Here is a 22702-nt window from a genome sequence, read left to right as displayed (position 1 = left end):
CGCTGGCGAACCTTGGTGACCATGGGTATCCCCAGCACCAGCATCAGCAGACACATGCCGAAGGTGAACTTCTTCCTGTGAGGTCGCAGCGCGTCGGGCCAGTAGTCCACCATGCCCGTCACGAACGACTCCACGATGCAGAACTCGCTGTCTATGCCCAGGATCTGCGCAACACAGGGAAACAAGATTGCTGCTGTGCGAGCCGCGTCCGATATTCACCTGCAGTATACACAGTGAAAGGTCTTTTAACACAACATTCTATAATCCTGTACGTTATGGTTCGACATACTCTGTACTCGGTACGTACTGTAATTAACGTATTCTGTAATCCATAGTTAACCCAGGTTAGGTTAGGTAAGATTATTTTTTTATGTATTTCCTATAATTTTTATCAAAGACGGTGCTTCGGGTAGTTTTCGGAACAGCTACGAGTCCGCCATCTTTTCTGAGACTTCCACGCAGACGCAGCAGTGTGGTTACGCATTTCCGTTCTTTTGTCTTCCGTTCCGTGCGCTAAATGACTCCTGCTGAATGCCGCACACCGAGACCCAAGACATTTCCGCATCAGGAGTGATGACGAGTGTGCGAGGGAGGGGTGGTAGGGGGGAGCTCACCACCAGCATGACGAAGAATATGGCGGACCAGGCGGGCGCCCCCGGGAGGGTGAGCACCACCTCCGGGTAGGTGAGGAACACCAGCCCCGGGCCGCTCTTCACCACGTCCGCCACGTCGGTGCCTTGCTCCAGCGCGATGTGGCCCAGGATGGAGAAGGTGACGCAGCCGGCCAGCAGGCTCGTCAGCGTGTTCACCACGCACGTGATGAGAGCGTCGCTGCCGACACACAAACACTCTCTCTCTCTCTCTCCCTCTCTCTATCTCTCCCTCTCTCCCTCCCTCTCTCTCTCTCTCCCTCTCTCCCTCCCTCTCTCTCTCTCCCTTTCTCTCTCTCTCTTTCTCTCTCTCCCTCGCCCCCCTCTCTCTCCCTCCCTCTCTCTCTCTCCCTCTCTCTCCCTCTCTCTCTCCCTCCCTCTCCCTCACTCCCTCCCCTCCCCCTCTCTCTCCCTTCCCCTCTCTCTCCCTCCCTCTCTCTCACCCTCTCTCTCCCCCCTCTCTCTCTCTCCCTCCCTCTCTCTCTCTCCCTCTCTCTCCCTCTCTCTCTCCCTCCCTCTCTCTCCCTCCATCCACTCCCTCTCAGTCCCTCCCTCTCTGTCCCTCCCTCTCTCCCTGCCTCTCTCCCTCCCTCTCTCCCTCTCTCTCCCTCCCTCTCTCTCTCCCTCCCCTCTCTCTCCCTCCCCTCCCACTCTCTCCCTCTCTCTCTCTCTCCCTCCCTCTCCCTCACTCCCTCCCCTCCCCCTCTCTCTCCCTTCCCCTCTCTCTCCCTCCCTCTCTCTCACCCTCTCTCTCCCCCCTCTCTCTCTCTCCCTCACTCCCTCCCCTCCCCCTCTCTCTCCCTCCCTCTCTCTCCTGTCCTGGAATACGTTTTGTACACTTTGATGGTCATAACAAGAAATAATTGCAGCTTAAATAGTACTTGAGAAAATTACAAAGACCGTTGACCATTCTATTTTTGTGCGATGGTACTGCTAGCTCTATTTTTTGCTGTATCAATGGTATCTATGGTCGTGAAACGTTCCCTAGAATGCGTTGAAACCAGTTTCTAGCCTCGCTTAGGGCACCGTTTATTAAAATTGTGGCTGATTTGGTTCCTTACTGGGATTCTGTTTGCACACGTTCTAGAATATGGCCCGCGAATTAGGTTACGATTGTATCCCAACAAGGCAGTGCTGATTGGCTGGCATGTCAAACCAATACCGATCATATCGGTACATTCACACTGGATAACATGAAATACCAGTATCTCCGATGTCACTATCAGCCCTGATGTCTAATGTATCAGTCTGCTCACATTAGATTACATTAAATTTTAGTATGTCTTATGTTGATATGGACTCCGATTCAGATTATATCAGTATTAGTATTAGATTACATGGAATTCTAATATATCCGCAGTCGATATCAGCCTAGAGTCTGATTATATCGGTACATTTACATTATATTACAGGAAATTACAATATATGTGATGTTGATATCATCCCCGATCCCGATTAGGTATATAGGTATGTTTAAATTATATTACAAGAACATTTCAGTACCACCAATGTCACTATCAATCCTCATGTCAATTATGTATTTTTAAATTAGATTATTTGGAATTCAATATATCCTATGCGAATATCATTGCTGATACCGATTATTACAGGAATGTTCACAGTAGATTCCGAGAAATCCCAGTATATCTGTTTTATTATCAGCCGCAATGCTGATTATATCTGTATACATGAAATTCCAGTATATCCGATGCCAATATCGTTTACGTCTGTAAATGTACATAGTACTAGCTGCGTTGCCCAGGTGAACACAGAGTGAAGGGGACCTTTTCAGAAATCAGATGTAGACAGAAATTGTCTTAATTTGAATGTCAAGTGTGCAAAATAATTTCTGTAACTGGTCTTTTTTTTTAAATTGGAGTGATTTTCACTGTGATTAGTATTTGGTAAGTGAGTTTAAAATCAAATACCATTACCATCCAAAGAGCTGGACGTCAGTATGATTAACCATTATTCTGTTGTTTAAATGCAAATGACTTTTGTGTCTTTGGAACATCTCGAGTGGAGGGTTAAAAAAAAAATGATTAGCATGAAAACTTTTCCCATGGAAAAAAACTTTAATGTGCCAACTTTCATGAAAATCGGTCAAACTGTGTCGGAGTTTATCGAACTCAGATATACATCCAAAATCACCAATGCTGATATCAGCACAAATGCTGATTATTTCAGTAAATTTAGATCAGGTACATTTAATTCCGGCAACCGAGATGTCTGACGTCAGGGCCGATGCATCGGGTAGCGAGAGAGTTGCCGGCGCGTGTGGGACATCGTTGCCGGCCCCACTCACTTGTAGCAGTTGTGGTGGAACTTATTGTAGGAGCCGAGCGCCGGCAGCGCGCCCGTGCCGATGCTGTAGGCGAAGAATATCTGCGAGGCGCCGTCGATCCACGGCTCGGCCTTGAGGAGCTCCCCCCAGCGCGGCGTGACGTAGTAGAGCAGCCCTTGGCCGGCGCCCGTCAGCGTCACCGAGCGTACCAGCAGCACCAGCAGCACGGCGTACGGGAACAGCGCCGTGAACCAGATGATCTGCGGCACGCCGCGCTACCGTACCCTCCGCCCTGTTCCACTTCCGTCTGCATGTATAACAGTTTAGTTTCCAAAAAAATAATACACCAAATCGAAGGAAAACTAACGTCGTTTTTCCTACAAATGATCAACATGTGCAGTTTTAGTTATATGGCACAAATTCTCCCCACACTTTGGTTAACAAGTCCGGAGTAATGGAAGCGATAGTCCCCTTCAATTCTACGTCCTGACTCTGGCAAATCATTGGGTAGCTGCAGAATCGTGGACGTGATTTTTTTTTGATAAAGCCTCTTAAGGATGGCGTTATGTCACGTGAACGTGGAGGCCAGCAAAAAAGAGCTGTGTCGTCTCGACCATCGTGACTAATTCAACAGTCAGGGACTTCTTCGGAAAGAGCCATTCTTTTGCACTGCAAGCGATAAAACATCAAAGCAGTATTAGCGCTTGCGCTTATCTGAAACTTTGAGTTACTCTTTAATCATGACATTGAAGCAACACCCTACAACGCACACAGTGATACTATTGCATTTTATAACTGGAACATTCTTTTACAGACGTACTACATATCTCACATCACTAGCGTCTGGAAAAATTTCAGATTTCGATGACCTCTAGGATAGACTTCACAATCCTCAACATACTTGGTCAAATGTCACCTCCTCATTGGCTAATGAATTGAAAGACCTATCACATGGGATGCCTGAAATTCGATACTTCTTATGTTGAATCTTTTTCATTGGTTAAGAAGTCCTCTAGATAAACTGTTGTCCAGTCACAGAAGCAGAAAAAAGGTCAACTATTTTTGATGCGATAGTTTCTTGAAAAGAAACTGTGAAAATTTCCTATCTCTAGACATTTCAGTTTGAAGGGTAGTTTAGAATGAAATATGGTTTTCAATTTGTTCAGAAAATAAATTTGGACAGATAACCTGAAACGTGATTTAAATTATTTAGCGTTAACAAACTTTTCTACATTAATCTAATTTTAAAATTAAAAATATTGCATTATAGAGCTGGATAGAAATCTTCAACTTGTTGTGATGTTTTTACATTCATTAACGTTCAAAACATTTAAAAAAAGAATAATCACATTAATACTTGTTGCATAACAAATCCAATGTTCTTTGGTCTTTCAAAGTCATTGACACGCCTCTTGCTTTCTACAGATGAATCACTCGTACAACATTTTATTTATATACCTTTATAACCTCTTTAATCTCTCACTTTTCCTTCAAAATTTTAATCATTCTTTGAGACTGAAATTGAAAGACATTTTTCATTTCCGATGGGCACGATTCTAGTTGACCGATTTCAGCAATCATATAGATGTTTACCAAGCTCCAAATGACTCGAAAGTAGGCATATTGCGTAATCTGTACATTTAAGTCTTTACGTGCAAATTAATACGTTCGGTAAATTTTTCTGTAAAACCATGCACTTCAAAAGCACTGCAGTTCAATTTTGCACCATGCAGGTGAACCTCTTAAGTCTTTGAGCAAAACTGCAAAACTGTGTCGCGCCAACCACACTTGTACATTTTCAGAGCATCCTGTTCTAAAGGAGCTATTTTCACCTTAAAATAGTTTACTAAAAAAATCATTATTTTGTAAAATATAGCTGTTCAGATAAAAATGCTTGAAAAAGTAATTATAGTGTTTTATTTGTGGAATCAACAATATGATTCTTCAAGATAATGTTCAATGTAGGTAAACTGTAAACTCAGAAATAAAAGATTTATTAAAGTCCCTGAATGATTTATGTAGCTCACAGTCAAATGGTTTTAATTTATTTGCCAATGTTTGTTTTATTGCAGGTTAGGTATGTCTTAGCATTTTCTTTTAATAATATCTTTATAACTTGCTTTTATATAAGCCTTAGTTCAGAGATTTAACGGATATATAAAAACTTGAGTCCAGTAACAATGTTATGTACAAATGGCTGTTGAAAAAGGTTGCCCATTTGTAAGAAATTAATCATAAGTTCCTTCATACCACATGTATATAGAGCAGTTTTGTTTTTATTCCCCTGTAAATATGTTGAACTGAGACAGGTTCATTTGGTTCTGAGGCACTGATTTACAACCAGCCTTCTTTGTGAAAGTTATGAACTGTCCAGCTACCTTTCCACTGGAATGAAGTCCTCTGCATATGATCAGGTAGACCATTCCCCAACCAATGGTGAGGCATCCCAACAGCTCCCATTGCATTCCCCCGAGGTTGTCTATGCCATCAGTTATCTGGAGCACTCTCTTCCTGCACACACCAAAAACACCTCAATGAAGTATAGTGTACTCTAGTCAGCGAATCACACACTTTTGAAATTATAACAATCATTACGCTCATCATTAACACAAAACACACTTGCTTTTTTTAACATAAATTACAGTGAAAAACAAAAAAAAACACAGTTTGCTTCTACCGAGCAAAATGGAGACTAACAAAGTCATAATTGTTAACACTTAATCAGTTAAATGCACACTACAAACTTACCAGCGACAGCAATAATCGAGCACATGCATGCCAAATGTAACAAACCAAACCCAAAAATATTCCATCCTCTGGTGTTGGATTCCCCGAAATGCGCACTTCCTCTCTCAGAAAACAAGTACATGTTACACGATTCCTCTAGACAGAAGCGAGTAGGAGAACCACGTGAAACGTATTTATGGTGCCTTACTCCCAGAACTCTTCCACTGGCGTGGTGGTGTGGTACGAGTGGTTGTGGACAAAGGTGGCGTTCATGCCCGTCGTATAGCAGTTGGGCGTATTCCACCAGTTGTCTGCAACCAGAGAAAAGTCTACCCTATTGACAGGTTGACCTCGCCAAACGGACATCGTTCCAGGGAAAAAAGCACAGCATTTACCCACCGCCCGACGCGCCCATGTGAGCGCCAACAAGACTGTGGCGCCCACCACGAGCTTACCGCGCTGGCCGACAGACTTACTGCCCAAATAATAATCATATGCATGCTTGAGATGTTGTGCATGCACAAAAATAAAAAAATTTTCACTTGACACACTATCTATTCCGTTAAGAGTTCACAAGACATAGTAAAACAATTTTTTACAAACTGCAAAAAAAAAAATGGTACACAAAAGTTTGGTGCGTGGAAACCTCCCACGCTTGAAGTGAAACTTCTTAAAATTTCCTAACCATACTGCTCCAGCTGGGAATTAAAGCGTTAATTTAACGGAGATTATTCAACTTAACGAAAAGTAATCTCGAGATTTTATTTGATGTGGTTGGTTAATGATGCGGCTGCAGCAGCTGGGAATTTCTGTATCTCTCTTTTCTATTTCATGTGTCTCACCAATAATGGTGGACAATTACTGAGACTGATTAGCCCTAGCAGTACCATCTGTGAAAACGCGTGAAGTGTATGAGATAGAAAGGGTGGAGTAAGGTTATCATCCCACTCCACTCTCACTTTCTTTCTTGGAGAAGAGTTTGAATTTTCGTTTCAAGTGAGAGAACTCATACTGACGCGATAAAGAAGTTTCACCTCAAAAATATATGTAGAAATTAGCATCCAATTACAATAAAGATGTAAGTTAAATAAAATTATGATTGTAAACAAAATCTTAATGATACTGTAATATGTAATTCAAGATTTACAATACTTTTGTCTCAAAATTATTTTAAGTTTCTTTACTGTGTTCTTGAAAGTGTAACACACAGCTAAAAGTGAATCAAAGACATATAAAATTTAAGTATGAACAATGATTCTTATTTCTATAATTTCTAACAAGGGTGTGACAGTTTACTTACCGCAGTCCTGCCACGGAAGATCAGGCAGAACGACAAACGTGGCAATTAAGTAGAATATTGTCCATGCAATAATTATGCAGTAGTAGATATCAAGGAAGAACACTATTGTCATTGTTGCATATCCTACACCTGCAAACAGACAACAAAAATTTTGTAAATAAGCTCTTAGTTTGCGTATTTTTACATTTAAACCTTTTATTTATTTTTATAAGAACATTCTTGAGAGTACTATGTTATTTAATGATTTATTTGAAGTACCATTATGTGAATACACCATACAGAAATAAATTATCATTGATTATACCAGTTATTAGGATTATCTTCATAACTATATCAGCATTATACATAAGCTGGACTGGATGTGGTACCTAGCAATAGCAATCTGGTTTCAGTGTATAGAAACTCAACAATAAAAATAAAAGGAAACTAAATCTATTTACAAAGCATATTTGGATCTTGCATATAGTATGTAGCAGTCTATCTAGTAGCTGTTTCTTTGATTCTCGAGGTATTTCATGGAATAGTGTTTTATCCTCTATTCTGCGGAGTAAATAATAGTGTTGTGGGGATCCCTTGGATCGTGTTATATTTCTTTTTTATGTATTTCGTAGTAGGTATGAGTTTATTTGTTATGCATCATTGTTTTATAATGCTCTTATTTAATAAGTAGAGAAGCTTTATTTTTATGTCACTGAAAGATTTACTCAATATTTTGTATCAATTTGGGATTATTTATAATTTTTTCCATTAGTAGTGCTTCAAACTGAAGCAACATAAGGAATTAGACATTAGTTACATGTTATAAGATTGCAGTGTTTTAAATGCTAGTGTATAATTTTACTGAGAAAGTACGGAGTGACATATTTTATACGTGAGTTTGTTTTGCCTGAGTGCGTGGTGCATTCAAGCTGGTTTCTCAGTTTAAAAACACAACCGAGTTCACAGCATGCCATGCACATCACTATGTAAACCTACAGTGTGAAAATCATTCACAATTAAATTAATATGAGTTAGCTGTAACCCGTGATATTTTGCGATGAATCTAACATCTGTCGGTAGTGTTGATAAGATATTTTTAACACGATTCTCCGCTGGCAGGTGTCTTTCCAGTATTAACTGCACACATTAATAAGCAAAATAAAACAAAATAAAATCAAATTATTGAATAGTCATATATTCTTTGCAATGGTTTTAAAAAAATGCTTGAATGAAACATAGCTTAAAATATATAATTATGCGCCAAATTTCATAATAAATCTCAGTATTATCTCACAAAATTTATTTCTTATGTGCAAAAATAACCATATCAATGTGTTGAACAAAGTTACAATATCTTTCTATTAGAGTTACAAAATATTTCTTGGCAACTGGTTTCCGAAGGAACCTTTAGTAAAAGCACATAAATTTGTTTCTGTGTAAGGGTGTGATAGTTTTACTATATTTTTAAGGAGCATTATAACAAGGCACCTCAAAACAATTTACCTTTGTAGATGATTGCAATGATTTATTTTAATAGCAGGCGATACCTAAGCAATATAATGTCTCGATTTATTTCACCCATGTAATAAACACAAACGGTCCCAAAATTTGCTTTTATTTCATTGGCTGTGATCAGGGATGTAGTTGGGGGAGGTTGGTTGTGTCAGGACCCTTATAGGACTTTTAAAAAATAAGCTTAGACAGAATATCACAATTTTAGCAACCAACTACACAAGGTCATAGAGATATAATTTTTTAAAGGATTTTTTTAGACCATAGTGGGCTACAATAATGTATATCCTCCCTATTATAGCCCAACTTGCCTCATACACAAAAATTTCAGGAATTGTATTTCCAAGTAGTCTATATTTAATTACGGTGTGCACATGTGTTCTTGCAAGCATTTCTTTCATACAAACTTGACATGAGTGTGTATTCGGTAACATTAATATGTATATATGACTTGTATTAACATATTATGCAAACAAATTGACTTTAAAACAAAGTATTAATGCGATGAATTGAAAAACAGAACATAAGATATTCAGTTTTCTTTTCTCATGCCAAATCATTTCTTAAATTTCTGTGTGTAAATGTTGGGTTCTAAAATTCCATGATTCCCCGCAACCATAACGATAACTGAAGTAGCTTGGCTTCTTGGTTGTAGCCGCGTCCAAGGCGAATATATCACCGACGTTTCGGTCGACATTGCAGTTGCCATCATCAGGGTAGAATAACATACTCTAGGTGATTCTACCCTGATGATGGCAACTGCAATGTCAACCGAAACGTCGGCGATATATTCGCCGTGGACGCAGCTACAACCCTGATTATTTAAAATAAGGCTGTTAGTGGTTTTAGGTTGCCTCCGAACTAATTCCATGTTTGGGCTAATATTGAAACGTGGCCATATGTATATAAAATTTTAGTCATTTTCAAATTAAATATATATGTAAATTTGCTGACCTGTCTGAAAGCTATACATGTAAATGTATGTTAGCCTTACTTTCAGGCAATGGCCACGAAATCCTTGCAATCTTTATTATAAAGAGAACTTGCTCTTAAAAAAAAAGTTATCATGGTTAAAACGGACCCCTTCTTCACGAAATCCTGGCCACGTACGACCTTTGATACATTCCAGGAACCAGGAAACTCCTATTATTTGAGATAGATTCTTCATTGTAATTTCGAACGGAGCATGCACCACTGTATGTGAAGTATACTGGAGTTTCCCGGGGATGACACGGACCTTGCAGAATGGGGCAGAGCTGGCCCACCAAGGTCATGCCGCCGGCGCCGAGGTACTGGCCGATGGCCACCTCCTGGAAGAAGATGGGCACTCCGCAGAAGATCATGGCGATGCCGTAGGTGACCAGGAAGGCACCTGGAAGAAAAAAAAACACCGCCAGGTCGTTGATGAGTCGGAAATTCATCACATTTTTAAACTTACTTCTGATGGGACTTTTCCGCTCGGCCATATATGACAGCCTTTTTTTTTTACAACTGTCTTTATTTAAGGCCCCCGCCTAGCTGGGGCCACAGATTCGGTTACTCCATTAGGGATGGAATTTCAAATTAATATGTGGCCTGTGTGTTAATCCAGGCTATGAACTATCTGTGTGCCAAATTTCATTCAAATCCGTCCAGCCTTTTTTTTTTTTTTTTTTTTTTTTGCTTGATTAAGAAACTAACATTCAATCATACAAACTTTCGCATTTAGAATATTGGTAGGATCAAAATAAAATCAAACATGCTATGCACATTTGGAGAAAACTTCTTTGTACGACTTATACAGCAAACATTTTTAATCAGGTAATTCTCACTATTAGTAGTGTAAAAAAAAATATGCTATGCTAATAATTTTTTTGAATGAGCCATCTTTACAAATAACTTGCTAAGTTAACATAGTAAATTCTTAGCTTTTAGAGACTTAATGTCCATCATTAGGTAACATAACAGTCAATTGTAAAGTTGTATTTGTTTTTCCAAGGTTTTATTTTGCTTGTAGTGACTTAAGGACAATTATAATTAAAATGCAGTGAATTGTAAAGCTGTATTAATTATTCCAAAGTTTGATTGAAGTTAACAGTGACTAAATGTCAATTATAATAGACATGCAATTAATTGTAAAGCTGTATTTATTTTCCCAGTGTTTGACTTAGATTATAGTGACGTAATGTCAATTATTATAAGTGACACACAAAATATCGTAAAGCTGATTTTATTTTTTCCAAGGTTTAATTTAGGGTATAGTGACTTAATAACAATTATAAGTAAAATGCAGTGAATTGTAAAGTGGTATTTATTTTTCCAGTGTTTGATTTAGCGTCCAGTGCCTTGATGTCAATTGTAAGCAACATGCAGTGAATAGTAAAGCTGTATTTATTTTTCCAAGGTTTGATGTTCTGTACAACTCCGCCGCACGGACGCCGTCCACAAACAATGCCCAATAGAGAAGACAAAAGAACGACGATGACTGCTGGCCCAGGGGTTGGAGGGGGGGGGAGGGCAGTTTGCGGGCCTGATTGAGGCTGCGGGGCCGCCGCTCGGTCGATTAGGGTCATCCAGGCGTTGACCAACTTCCCGTGGACAGTGAGGCAGTGAGTAGCCCCGCGCCAAGCCGTGGCGAGATGAACATCTTGGTTTACAAGCTCGCACCGGTCGACAGAAAAAAAAAAGTTATCTGGTCGAGGTTCCCAATGAGTCAGGAGTAGGTATATATCTGTGTTGGTGAGGCAGGGTGATAAGTACGATGCGCGCTGGTACTTCTAGCATGATATCGCCTCTAAGAGCAAGGCTGTGGACTGACTCGTGCGTGAGCTAACTATGACATTTGAGCGGTAAACATGACATTATGTTCTAAAGAAATTAAGAAAGATAAATATGTACGTAACGCAAGTCCTTTTGAGTGCTTTCAAGAATCGGTGTCTGATGTTTCATGCCCAAAATTATTCTAAGAACACGATTTTTAGCCATTTTCACTCTCCTAAAAATACATATTAAAAACTAAATACGGAAACAGAACTACTCGCCCGCCCTAAGCATATTCTAGAATGCTTTTTCTTAAAAAGACACCACTCGGATATCTTGGGAAGTTTTCAAATCACGTGGGTAGTTTTGAAGTTCTGCACACCGTACGTGTTCCCTGTTAGGCGGGGAACTTACATAATAGACAAACGGGCAAACGGCTATTTGCTTACTGTAGTGAATTGAAGGGAAAAAAAGTTTACGTTTAACTTGTGAGCTCCTGTACCATAAATGAAATGTTTTGCGTAAAAGGTCATGCATAGAGGTTTGAGGCAACGGGATAGCTCAGAGCCAAACTAAAAAAAAAAAAAAAGTCTGCAAATGGGTCGGTAACTACGTGAGAAATTATTAACTTATAAAAATTGGCCTAGCATTTCTCCATCAAAAAATACAATCACTCGTTCAGTTTTTTTTTCCCCCTTCTGTGGTTTTATTGGCTCGATTTATTCTATGAACCAGCCTATGCTCATATTTTTTTCATATATTCACTTGACGTCGACGTGCCTAGAAACCTTCCGGCTGTTTGTTTGGTTTTTAATTGCTGGGTCTTAAAACACTCTTCCGCAGAACAAGTTTCACCAACAGTTTTCAGGAATTTATACTGAAATTTTTTTAATGTATGCTAAAGAATTAGTAGTGTTTTTACAAATAGTCTGAATGAACTTTTATATATGTGTGTGTGTTTGTATTATTTATATATATATATATATATATATTGTCGCGGGTTGAAATTTTGCAGGGTTGTTGAAATCAAATTTAGGGACTTTACTGACGGGACTCTGGGCTGGCTGCTCTGTTCACTCGTCAGCGCAAGTGGCGTGACCATGTAATTGGGGCACGGGGCCGGCGCGGCGCGCTGCGGGCTTGCAGAATTTTGTTTGTTTGTTTGGCCGCGCGCTGGCGCAGCCACGGGCCGCAGTTACTGGGGCGCGCTGTCGTAACAAGCCGCGCGGTGTGGCCTGCACATTGGGGTAGAGGGGGGGTAGTCTTCCCAGGTGTTCTAGTTAGTTGTTTAGTAAATTTGACTTCAATAACGAGCTTTTGTTATGGTAGGCGCGGCAGGGCGCGCGAATTTAAGCGCAAGTGAGTGGTGACTCGGGGCTCACTCAGGCGGAGGCTATGCGTCTCACCTGTGGTCACGAGTTGTTAGTTCGTTCGTGATGTAGGAATTCAAGCTTTCGGGCGGAAGCTATGGTCGACGCCAGAGGCCACGAGTCGTTTAATTTAAGTTAGGTCATAATGTAGTCGTCAAGCTTTCGGGCGGAGGCTATGGCCCTCGTCAGGGGTCACGCGTCATAGTTTTTAAAATGTAATGTTCGTTCGGGATTTCAAGGGCAGGAGAGGCCCCTACGTTATTTTTTTAAAGTAATCGATCAAGAAAGGCTTTTCGGAAAATGTGAGTATGGACTTATCTTTGTTTTAATTTTAAGTATTAATTATGATTTGAGGTATTCGGAAGGACTAGGGAAGTGTTTAGTGAAGTTCTCTCATTCTCTCTCTTGTAAGGTCGTTCAATCGTTAAGGAAGTAAAGAGATTATTGTTTTAAATTGTAATCCCGCTATTTAAATGTTCTTTAAAATGATGTTGAGTATTTGACTTTAAGAATAAAATAATTTTAATTAAGTATTATGTTATTTTGCAAAATCTCCTTAGTTCAGCTCTCACCAGACATCCTGTACGGGATGACGAACCTATGATCCTAGGTACAGTAAAGTATTTTATGAAGTTAAGACTAGTTGATGCCAAGCGAGTTGTTTCTATGTAAAGAGCTACGATTCTCGCCCCCCCCCCCCCCCTCTGAAGGTGGATCGTGACAGAAATGGTAGAGTTCGCCGGATAGGTTCTATTTCTGGAGAGAGAGAGAGGTAGATTTTTATGTTTATTATTAAGTTAGTTTCAGCTTCTGATAGCAGGTTATTAAGAGTTTACTTGAGGAGAGGATTACGGAATTTTAGTCTATAGTGGAGGAAGTCTTTGAGATTTTTTTTTTGACGTAACAGATGTTTATTTGAGTATACTTGTAAGGATAAAGTTTATAGTGATAAGTTGTTTTAAGTCGTTGAGTTTATCAGGGATTTTTACGTGAGGAGAATACGTTATAATTTAAATGATTAATAGAGATAATGCAAGTGGTTTAATTTAATTGAAATTAATTTTAAGATTGTAGGTTAAGAGAGTTAAAATTTAAAATAAAGTTTTTTTCGTAAATAGGAATTATTTTCAAGAGAAGTTTGTTTTGTTTTCGTGCGCGTAGGAGACGAGACGTACGAATTAAATCAGTCGAGGGAAGGATAAACGTTAGAAAGGAATTAAAGAGAAAACGAGAGTTTATGTAAAAGAGAGTTATAGAATTTATAGTGATGTTTTGTTTTAATTAGAAAAATGTTGAGAGTTGTTTCAGAACGACACGTCAGTGGACGTGGCAGAGTGAACACGTGACGGGGAGGTGCTGAGACCTAGCGGAGAACGGAGGAACCGCAAGCGAGGGTTGGCGCACCTGATGGAATTCGGTGACGTCACGGGCTCATACGGAGACGTGGACAGGCCGTGACCTTGTTTTGATCAGCTGTACGGTAACTTAGCGATAAGAAAATAGACTATTGGTTAAATAAATTTAAATTTAAGTGTGTTTTAGGAGAAGAGGAACTTTCAGTATGTAAGTAATTTAATTTAAGAAGTGTATGATGTATAGGCTAGAAGTGTTTCGTTGTAAGTTGTTTATGTTTTTGTTAGTTAAATTCTACCTCGGTTTTAAAAATATTTTTTTGGGATTTGTAAACATTATTAAGGAGGTACATTATAAAATCGATAAGCATTGAGAAAAGTGGGAAGGATAGTTTTTGTGTGTAGAGGGAATTTACTCCAAGGGAACAGAGAGACAAAATTAATGTTTTCTTTAGGGCGAGGGACCCTAAGGTGAGGTGTTGTGTCCCTGGGAAGTAGGGATTGTAGAACAGACCCATAGGAGATGGGCTATCTACGTGAATTAAGGGTTAGGAGAATCCTGAGTGTTGTTAGTAGTTTGGGGCAGGAGTTCCCCATGGTAGTACCGAAGTGGCTATCCTGTATGGGATAGGGTACCATTTCAATGAAGTTTGTTGGTGGGGTTAGAGCCCCCTGTGTAGTGGGCCTATAGCAGATAGGCACTACAGTGAAATTTTTGGTTATTTTGTGAGGTAAATTCCCTGGAGGTTAAGTAAGATTGGATTCAGTTAGGAAGGAGGGAAATGAGAAACATTGCTGTAGAGAGTTAGTGTACTTGCCTAATGTGAAATTGAATTTTACTAAATTAATTTAGGAGAAAGTTTTGTTCGGTAAATAAATAATAATGGAAGATAGCTAGATAATTAATTAATTTTTTTTGAGTAAGGTGTTTTAAGTAATGAAATAAAATAAGGTGAAGTAATTTATTTGAATAATTGGGGAGGAGTTTCTTTAAGAGTTTAGATAATTGTTTTTGAATTTATTGAGATATTCAACCAGTGAAGTTTGAGTATGAGAGATACAGTGAGATTTTAAGGAAATCGGTTGTTTTTAATTAGGACAAATGAGATTTTATGATTAAGAGTCAGTAAGCATAGTTAAAATTTACGACATGATATTTGTTGACAGTTTACAGTTATTAAGGAGAAAACAGAGTAATCTATTTATTTTTATTTTAATGGTTTGAAGATAAGATTATGAATTTTTTTTGGAAGTTTCTTTGGCATGTTGGAATAATTTTTTTTGATTTTTAGAATTTACAGAGAAAATTTAATTGATTTACATTAGTTTGGAAGTATGGAGGTTTAGTGTTCGATTAGCCCTAACTTGATGGTCGGATCCCAAAAGAATGCCGTAAAACCGATAGCCAATTGAGAGGAATGCGGTAGGCGCTTGTGTAGAGAGGGGTTGTGGGAAAACTCCTTGGGACTGATGGCAGATCAGGGGCCCTAAATAGTGTGTGATGCTGTAAAACCAGTGCAGGGAAAGCCTGGTATGCTTAAATTTTTGGGCACAGGTTAGGTAAACCTGGGGTTCCATGGGATTTAGTCATGTTAGCTGCTGTGAGACATTAAGATTTCCAGGCTCCATAGTAAATTCAATGTAAATTTTTGTTTTCTTAAAATAATAAATTTGTTTTTAATTTTTTTGAGATATTTGATTTGTAACAGTGAATACAGACCCCGAGGAATAAGAGTTGTCATGCTGTGAGAGGAGAAGGTGGTAGGCCTAAAAGGGTACAGGCACCACAGAGGTTATGTGCATTGCATAATTTAAATATAAGGAAACTTGAGAATTTGAAATTTTGTTGTTGGTTTGTACACCCATAAGAAGAGTATAGGCAGAATTTTTATTGTTATGAGATGTCTAATTTAATTGAAAAGAAGAAAGTTTAAAGATGCAAGGTAACATTATTATTGTAATAATTGAAAGAGATTAAGAGGTAGAGAGAAATAGGCAGTTTTTGTTTGTAAGTACTAAAGTTTACATATAGAAATTTAGTAACTAAGAATGAATAATAAGTTAAGTCTAGTGTAAAAGTTTTTTTTAAGTTTGTTAAGTTAAGAGTCACAAGTAAATTTTTTTTTAGAGAGAATGTCTTTGATAGGAAGTATTAGAAACTTATGGGAATTTTAGGGTAACATAAATAATGTAGGTAATGAATAATAAATAGATGGTAGGTCTTAAGTTAGGATTAACATTTGAAGCAGAATTTAATTAAGAAGAAGGAAAATAAATAGGCCTAATGAAAAGAACAAAAAAGGATTTTATGGTAAAGCATTTTTTTTAAGTAATAAACAATGAATAATAATGTTGTTTCAGGGTAATGTGTACTAATAATACAATTTTTTTTTAGGACCAAAGAACAGGAATTATGTAATTTAAATTAACATGTATTTTTGAAACTGTTACAGATTCCTTAAGATGAGCTGAGCAGCAGTCCAGTTTACAAGATGACAAGAGTTCGAGAGACAAGATACAAGATCACTGAAACAAGAGCCAAGACTGAAGATTCAAGAGAAGAGAAAGCTGGCAGCCATGGACTTACAAGTGGAGATTAATAAGGTCATGTAAAGTTTTATTTTTTTTTATGGAAGACAGTAACTGGAGTTTTTTTTTGTTATAAACATTATTTACAGAACTTTTTAGGTTATAGTAATGTAATGGAACTAGTGAGTTGTGGTAGCTGTCAAAAAGAACTAATACCTTAAGTTTAATTTTTAAAGTTAATTTTCTTAATTTACAGAGGGATTAGTAGTTTTTTTTAAACCTTATTTAGGTTGGAATTTAAATACAATAGCTTATTATAAATGTGTACGAACAGTTCAAGTTCACAGTACTGATAGGTAGGTCAGATGATCTTATTGATTTTGATGATTTGTTGTTTTGAGTTGATTTTTAAGTGTTGTGAATTAGACAATGAAATAGTTCTGAAAACTTAAATTATTTCAAGCTAAGAAATAGTAAAGTTAATTGTAACTCAAAGGACACCAGAATTTAATTTTTTTTTGAATTAGTAATGTTTGAAAATTTTATACTTTACAAAAAAAGGTTATAAACAAACAGATCGGATGGAACAAGGATGCAGTAAATCACAATTTCATTTAGAATTATTGATTAGCTTTTGAGGTTATGAAGTAAAAGTAATTATAGTTTAAAAGTTTGAATAAAAAAAAATGTTTTTTTTTTATTTGTTTGAAATAGAAAGTTTAAAAGTTAATTAGTCATGATCTAGGTGGGTGATGGGGTGGGAATTGGCCACTCTTTTTCCCTATAACCTCCCTAACATGGCCTTCTATTACAACTAACAGAAATAAAGAAGAAGAAAAATGAAGAATTATTAGTTAGAATGTTTCTTTCATGAAGATACCTGATGAACTTTTACTGTTTGGAAGAATAGAAGCAAGGTTAGTCAGATATTTTTACTCAGAAGAAGAAGAAGATAAAGCAGTTTTATGACTCGACAAGCCAGAGATTGGTGTTTCCCCTCTGCGCTCCTATTGACTACGTTGTTTACTCTCATGGGATAGCTGGTTCGGCACCATGGAGAGAGATTGGTGGGCATTGTGGTTGCCCCCAGAAGAAAAGAAGAGTAGAAGAGGTTATGGGTGGGTCATGTGAACTGACCTTCAACCCAGTTACTTCGTGGGGACTATTTGCTGTATAGAGAAGATCAAGACTCAAGAGGTAGGGAAAATCATTGGAGGTCATGTTTCCCTTCCTTAAGTTTTTCCTATCAAATTATTTGCCTGATTAGATTATGCTAAGGGTGGGATAATTTATGTTAGCAGTTGAATTAATTAATTTTATTTTTTTGTGTGTTTGCATCCTTGCCCATCGATTGCAGTTTAGTAGTTAGTTTTGTATTTGTCAGGCGTGATGGTAATGCCTGTTGATGATGTTTCAGAATTGTAATCTGTTCGTGATGAGGATGGCACAACTCCGAAGCAGATGTGGGGAGAAGTTGTGAGCTGCCCTGGAAGCCAGTCCAGTAGCTGTTGGAGTTGAGTGGTGTTTGCTGATGGCCAGCCCAGGGAGCTACTCTTCTCGACAACACTGACTTCGAGGAGTTGCACCAACCTTCACGAGATAAGAGTTTAATTAATTGAAACACTGTAAGGACACTTAATTTTTTTTGAAGAACGAAAGAAGTATGGTAATAAACGGAAACCGAAAAAAAAAAAATAATAATAATTATCAAGAATTTGCACATTGTTTAACGAATACTGAGAAACTAAGAACAGTAATTTAATTTGTAAAGAGAGCTTCACTAACAGAACAATTTTTTTAGAATTGAGAACTCGAGCCTCTGAAGGTTCCTGTGAGAACAAACCAGATAAAAGTTTTACATTTAATTTTATGAATACTTGTTGTTTTAAAATAAATCTTATGCAGAATCTAGATGTATGTTCAGACAGCAAGGAACTAAGAAAATTATTATTTTTGTGAAATGAGGAATTTATAGTTATGGTTTAATGGAAAAAGACAATTTGTAATTTTGAGGTAGCTCGATGGGGCTCGAGCTCTGTGAGGGGAGGGTTATGTCGCGGGTTGAAATTTTGCAGGGTTGTTGAAATCAAATTTAGGGACTTTACTGACGGGACTCTGGGCTGGCTGCTCTGTTCACTCGTCAGCGCAAGTGGCGTGACCATGTAATTGGGGCACGGGGCCGGCGCGGCGCGCTGCGGGCTTGCAGAATTTTGTTTGTTTGTTTGGCCGCGCGCTGGCGCAGCCACGGGCCGCAGTTACTGGGGCGCGCTGTCGTAACAAGCCGCGCGGTGTGGCCTGCACATTGGGGTAGAGGGGGGGTAGTCTTCCCAGGTGTTCTAGTTAGTTGTTTAGTAAATTTGACTTCAATAACGAGCTTTTGTTATGGTAGGCGCGGCAGGGCGCGCGAATTTAAGCGCAAGTGAGTGGTGACTCGGGGCTCACTCAGGCGGAGGCTATGCGTCTCACCTGTGGTCACGAGTTGTTAGTTCGTTCGTGATGTAGGAATTCAAGCTTTCGGGCGGAAGCTATGGTCGACGCCAGAGGCCACGAGTCGTTTAATTTAAGTTAGGTCATAATGTAGTCGTCAAGCTTTCGGGCGGAGGCTATGGCCCTCGTCAGGGGTCACGCGTCATAGTTTTTAAAATGTAATGTTCGTTCGGGATTTCAAGGGCAGGAGAGGCCCCTACGTTATTTTTTTAAAGTAATCGATCAAGAAAGGCTTTTCGGAAAATGTGAGTATGGACTTATCTTTGTTTTAATTTTAAGTATTAATTATGATTTGAGGTATTCGGAAGGACTAGGGAAGTGTTTAGTGAAGTTCTCTCATTCTCTCTCTTGTAAGGTCGTTCAATCGTTAAGGAAGTAAAGAGATTATTGTTTTAAATTGTAATCCCGCTATTTAAATGTTCTTTAAAATGATGTTGAGTATTTGACTTTAAGAATAAAATAATTTTAATTAAGTATTATGTTATTTTGCAAAATCTCCTTAGTTCAGCTCTCACCAGACATCCTGTACGGGATGACGAACCTATGATCCTAGGTACAGTAAAGTATTTTATGAAGTTAAGACTAGTTGATGCCAAGCGAGTTGTTTCTATGTAAAGAGCTACGATTCTCGCCCCCCCCCCCCCTCTGAAGGTGGATCGTGACAATATATATAATTTTTAAAATAGGTAACGTACATTTTTAAACCGAAAACAAAAATACAAACCCCAAATTAGAAACATTATTGCAATTTGTGAAGTGATTTAGGACCAACACTCAAGAAGATCAAACACTAAAGTCCTGAATATGATTCAAAATGATCATACTTCCTTAAAAGAGAGATATTAGTATAAAATGAACCAAACTCATATACCGGTAACAACTTCAAAATTTCATCTAGCAATGTGATGCATAATTTGATTTCAACATGAGATTAAAATTGAAAAGTTTGAGATAGCTCAGACCAAAAATAAACGATAGAGTGACGTGATTTAAAAACGTATTTGAGGTTATCTGTTCAAATTTATTTGAATGGAGAAAATTGGAAGCTATTTTCCGCCCAACAATACCCTTCCATATCTATTGTCAGATGTTTTGACGGTGTGACAGGGCCTTAACCTCAGCGCTTCTGTGTTATGTCATTATGTATCGACTACGTCAATTCGATGGTGGGGAGGCGGGAGAGATAGGTATCGATTGTCGCCAGCCGTGGAATTTTCCCCTCCTCCTTGTTTATGAGTCCACCTCTGTTGCTCTGTTGCCCTTCTCCGGCCTTATCCCCCGCAACACCCACCAGCCTCTGTGGCACGCAAGACAAGACCCGCGGGGAAGCCATTTTCCCGCCCGCCGGGAATACGACACAATCTCGCCTCGTCCGACGCCGCAAAACCGCACAACTTCCCCGCTTCGAAACGACCCTGCGCTGCGTGGAAAAACTGGCCAAGTGGCGCTGCAACGAAGCAAACAACATTGAAGTAAAGCAAAGGAACAATCCTGTGTGCTATGGTATCCATTGTATATTTATTCGTGACATGTACTGCAAGAAGAGACAATGGAAAAAGAGTCTGGCATTGCAGCTGTGTGTATGCACAGTGTTTATTTATTTACTACTAATGTTATTGTATTTTTTGGCTTCATTTGTAATCTACTTCTGATAAATAAAATAATTTATAAAACAAAACAAAGCAAGGTTTTCATTCGACTGAAGATGGTGTGGATATATCTCCCCATCTCATCTCCATCCCCTCCCAAACCCCTTTAAAATCCATCATTCCCGTCAACAAAGGGCAAGAATTAGTGTAAATAAATTAGTGTGAAACATATATCAAACTATCTTTAATTATATAAATCTATTTTGGTACCTAATAAAGAAAGGATAATTTTTCCAGTAAAATATTTGGTTTAATTTTCCTAGAAGATTTTTCAAGCGGAATATTTTTTCCACTCACTCTCCATGTCTCAAATGACATCGCTGTCGACGACACTTAAAGCACCAAATAAAACTAATCTACAATTGCTGAGGTGGTCCACCTGATTCGGCGACTTTAAGATAAGCAGTAATTGGACAGGAGAAACTAAAGATTCACTGACGTGGAGACAGACGCACAAGTTATCCGCGTTCTCGCATCTTTGGGTTATCTATTTTTTAAATAGTCAATACGTTACATTAATAAATTGCAACTTTTTTTATTATCTTCCGCGGCATGGCGGTAGATTTTAGCACATCAAAGTGATCGTCACCAAAGTGAAAGGTTGGTGAGGTTAGGTGAGTGACACTTAAAACACTGCTCCAAAAAGGTTAAAGTGTATATCTTTTCCGCGAAATGGTGTTTATTTTTAATTACAACAAGAACATCTTATATGTTCGTGACTGAGGTCATGTATTTTTTTCGCGAAAAGATCTCGAGACTAGCCGAGTGTTGCTTCACGTGGCATCGCGTGTGATTCGGGATTGGTTGCTTTTCTCTCATGCGCTCGTCTCCTGTGGACGCAAGCGCGTTCTGATTGGCCCTGCCTTGCCTCTCGTGCAGACGGCCGCCAATCACAAGCGCAGGAATACCTCAGGCTACGGTCACAACGGATGCGTGTTCCGACGGAAAGAGGTTGTGAAGAGTTCGCCAGAACAATCCAGCATTGCGAATGAAATGGAAGTGTTCGCACTGCCTGCAACCGCCTCCGTAGATTTACGCACGAACACGTCTGAACTAGCTGGTCGTTCCGACCAGTTTGATTTTTCGCATTTAATCGTGACTCCACTTTCTTGTTGAAGGTTATCAACAGTTCATAACCATTGACGTAGAAAAATTAGTCTTGAATTTGAAAACAGGTGCCTGTGGGGTATGCAAGTAAAAAAATTACCTTAAGAGAGATCTTTCTCAGAGATCTTTATCATTTATATTATATTTTATGTTTTTCTCGTAGGTAGGCTACTCGTGATACTTTCAAGTAAAAACGCACGGTCCATGGGTTCCATCTTCGCTGGTGGATAGAAGCAAACTGATATCAAAAAACGCCTGCAGTGAAACAAACCTCTTGTGTTCTGTCGAACCAAGCTCGGCTCCAGAAGGGGGGCGGTGGGGGCGATAGCCCCTCCCGAGACCAATTTTATTGATTAGTGTGTATTTATGTTTACTTATATATTTAATTTCATATGTTGAACTTTTATCTCATCAAAAGTTGCAAGGAGCTACTAATGTTCTGTATTTGAAACCTGTAATTTGTAAATAATATTCCAAGGCCAATATCTGACCACTTTCATTTTTTGCAACTACGACCTTTCTTTGTGCGATAGCCCCTCCCGAAAAAGTCATCCTGGAGCCGCCATTGTGTGGAACAAGTGTGAGCGACGGGGAATGAACCTCGTATTCACAGCTCGGGCGTCTGGCTCCACCTCGGCTTTGAATATATATACTGTATAGAAGTCGCGAGTGGATAGGATTTACTCTACGTTTTTCAGAAGCGTATGATGAGCAGCTTGGGAACTTCACCGCTGCAGTGCGCTGCCGTAACGCCCTGTATCGTCTTAGTTCTTATTTACACGTTAGAGCGCAGCACTGTCACCCGCTGTCATTCCCCACACCCCCCACCAATCATTCACTGCAGCTCAAGTTCGTTCAATGGGAGGGGGGAAGGGGTGTTTGAAGAGTTCGACACTTGTCCGCTAGGGACCACCACAAGTCGATGCCCTAGAGATGGTGGCGATTGCGGCGGTGAATTAACCAACTACCTCAAAACCGTATTATAAATTTTAACCTTGGCTGGCGACTTCTATACAG

General features: G+C 39.0%; 1 protein-coding gene across 1 annotated transcript in view; it reads right to left on the bottom strand.

The window, feature by feature from the left end:
• Positions 1-22702, bottom strand: part of LOC134540055 (sodium- and chloride-dependent GABA transporter 2-like) — a 71015-nt gene that overhangs the window by 21860 nt on the left and 26453 nt on the right. The window contains exons 3-9 of the mRNA XM_063382508.1: positions 9690-9824; positions 6962-7090; positions 5870-5972; positions 5313-5445; positions 2956-3194; positions 615-831; positions 12-164 (exon numbers count right to left, since the gene is read on the bottom strand). Of these exons, the coding sequence (XP_063238578.1) occupies positions 12-164; positions 615-831; positions 2956-3194; positions 5313-5445; positions 5870-5972; positions 6962-7090; positions 9690-9824 (1109 nt within the window). The remainder of the gene's footprint in view (positions 1-11; positions 165-614; positions 832-2955; positions 3195-5312; positions 5446-5869; positions 5973-6961; positions 7091-9689; positions 9825-22702) is intronic.

The sequence above is a fragment of the Bacillus rossius genome, chromosome 16 (genome assembly GCF_032445375.1).
Source record: "Bacillus rossius redtenbacheri isolate Brsri chromosome 16, Brsri_v3, whole genome shotgun sequence".
Classification (NCBI taxonomy): Eukaryota; Metazoa; Arthropoda; class Insecta; order Phasmatodea; family Bacillidae; genus Bacillus; species Bacillus rossius.
This window is presented reverse-complemented; position numbering and strand designations above follow the sequence as displayed.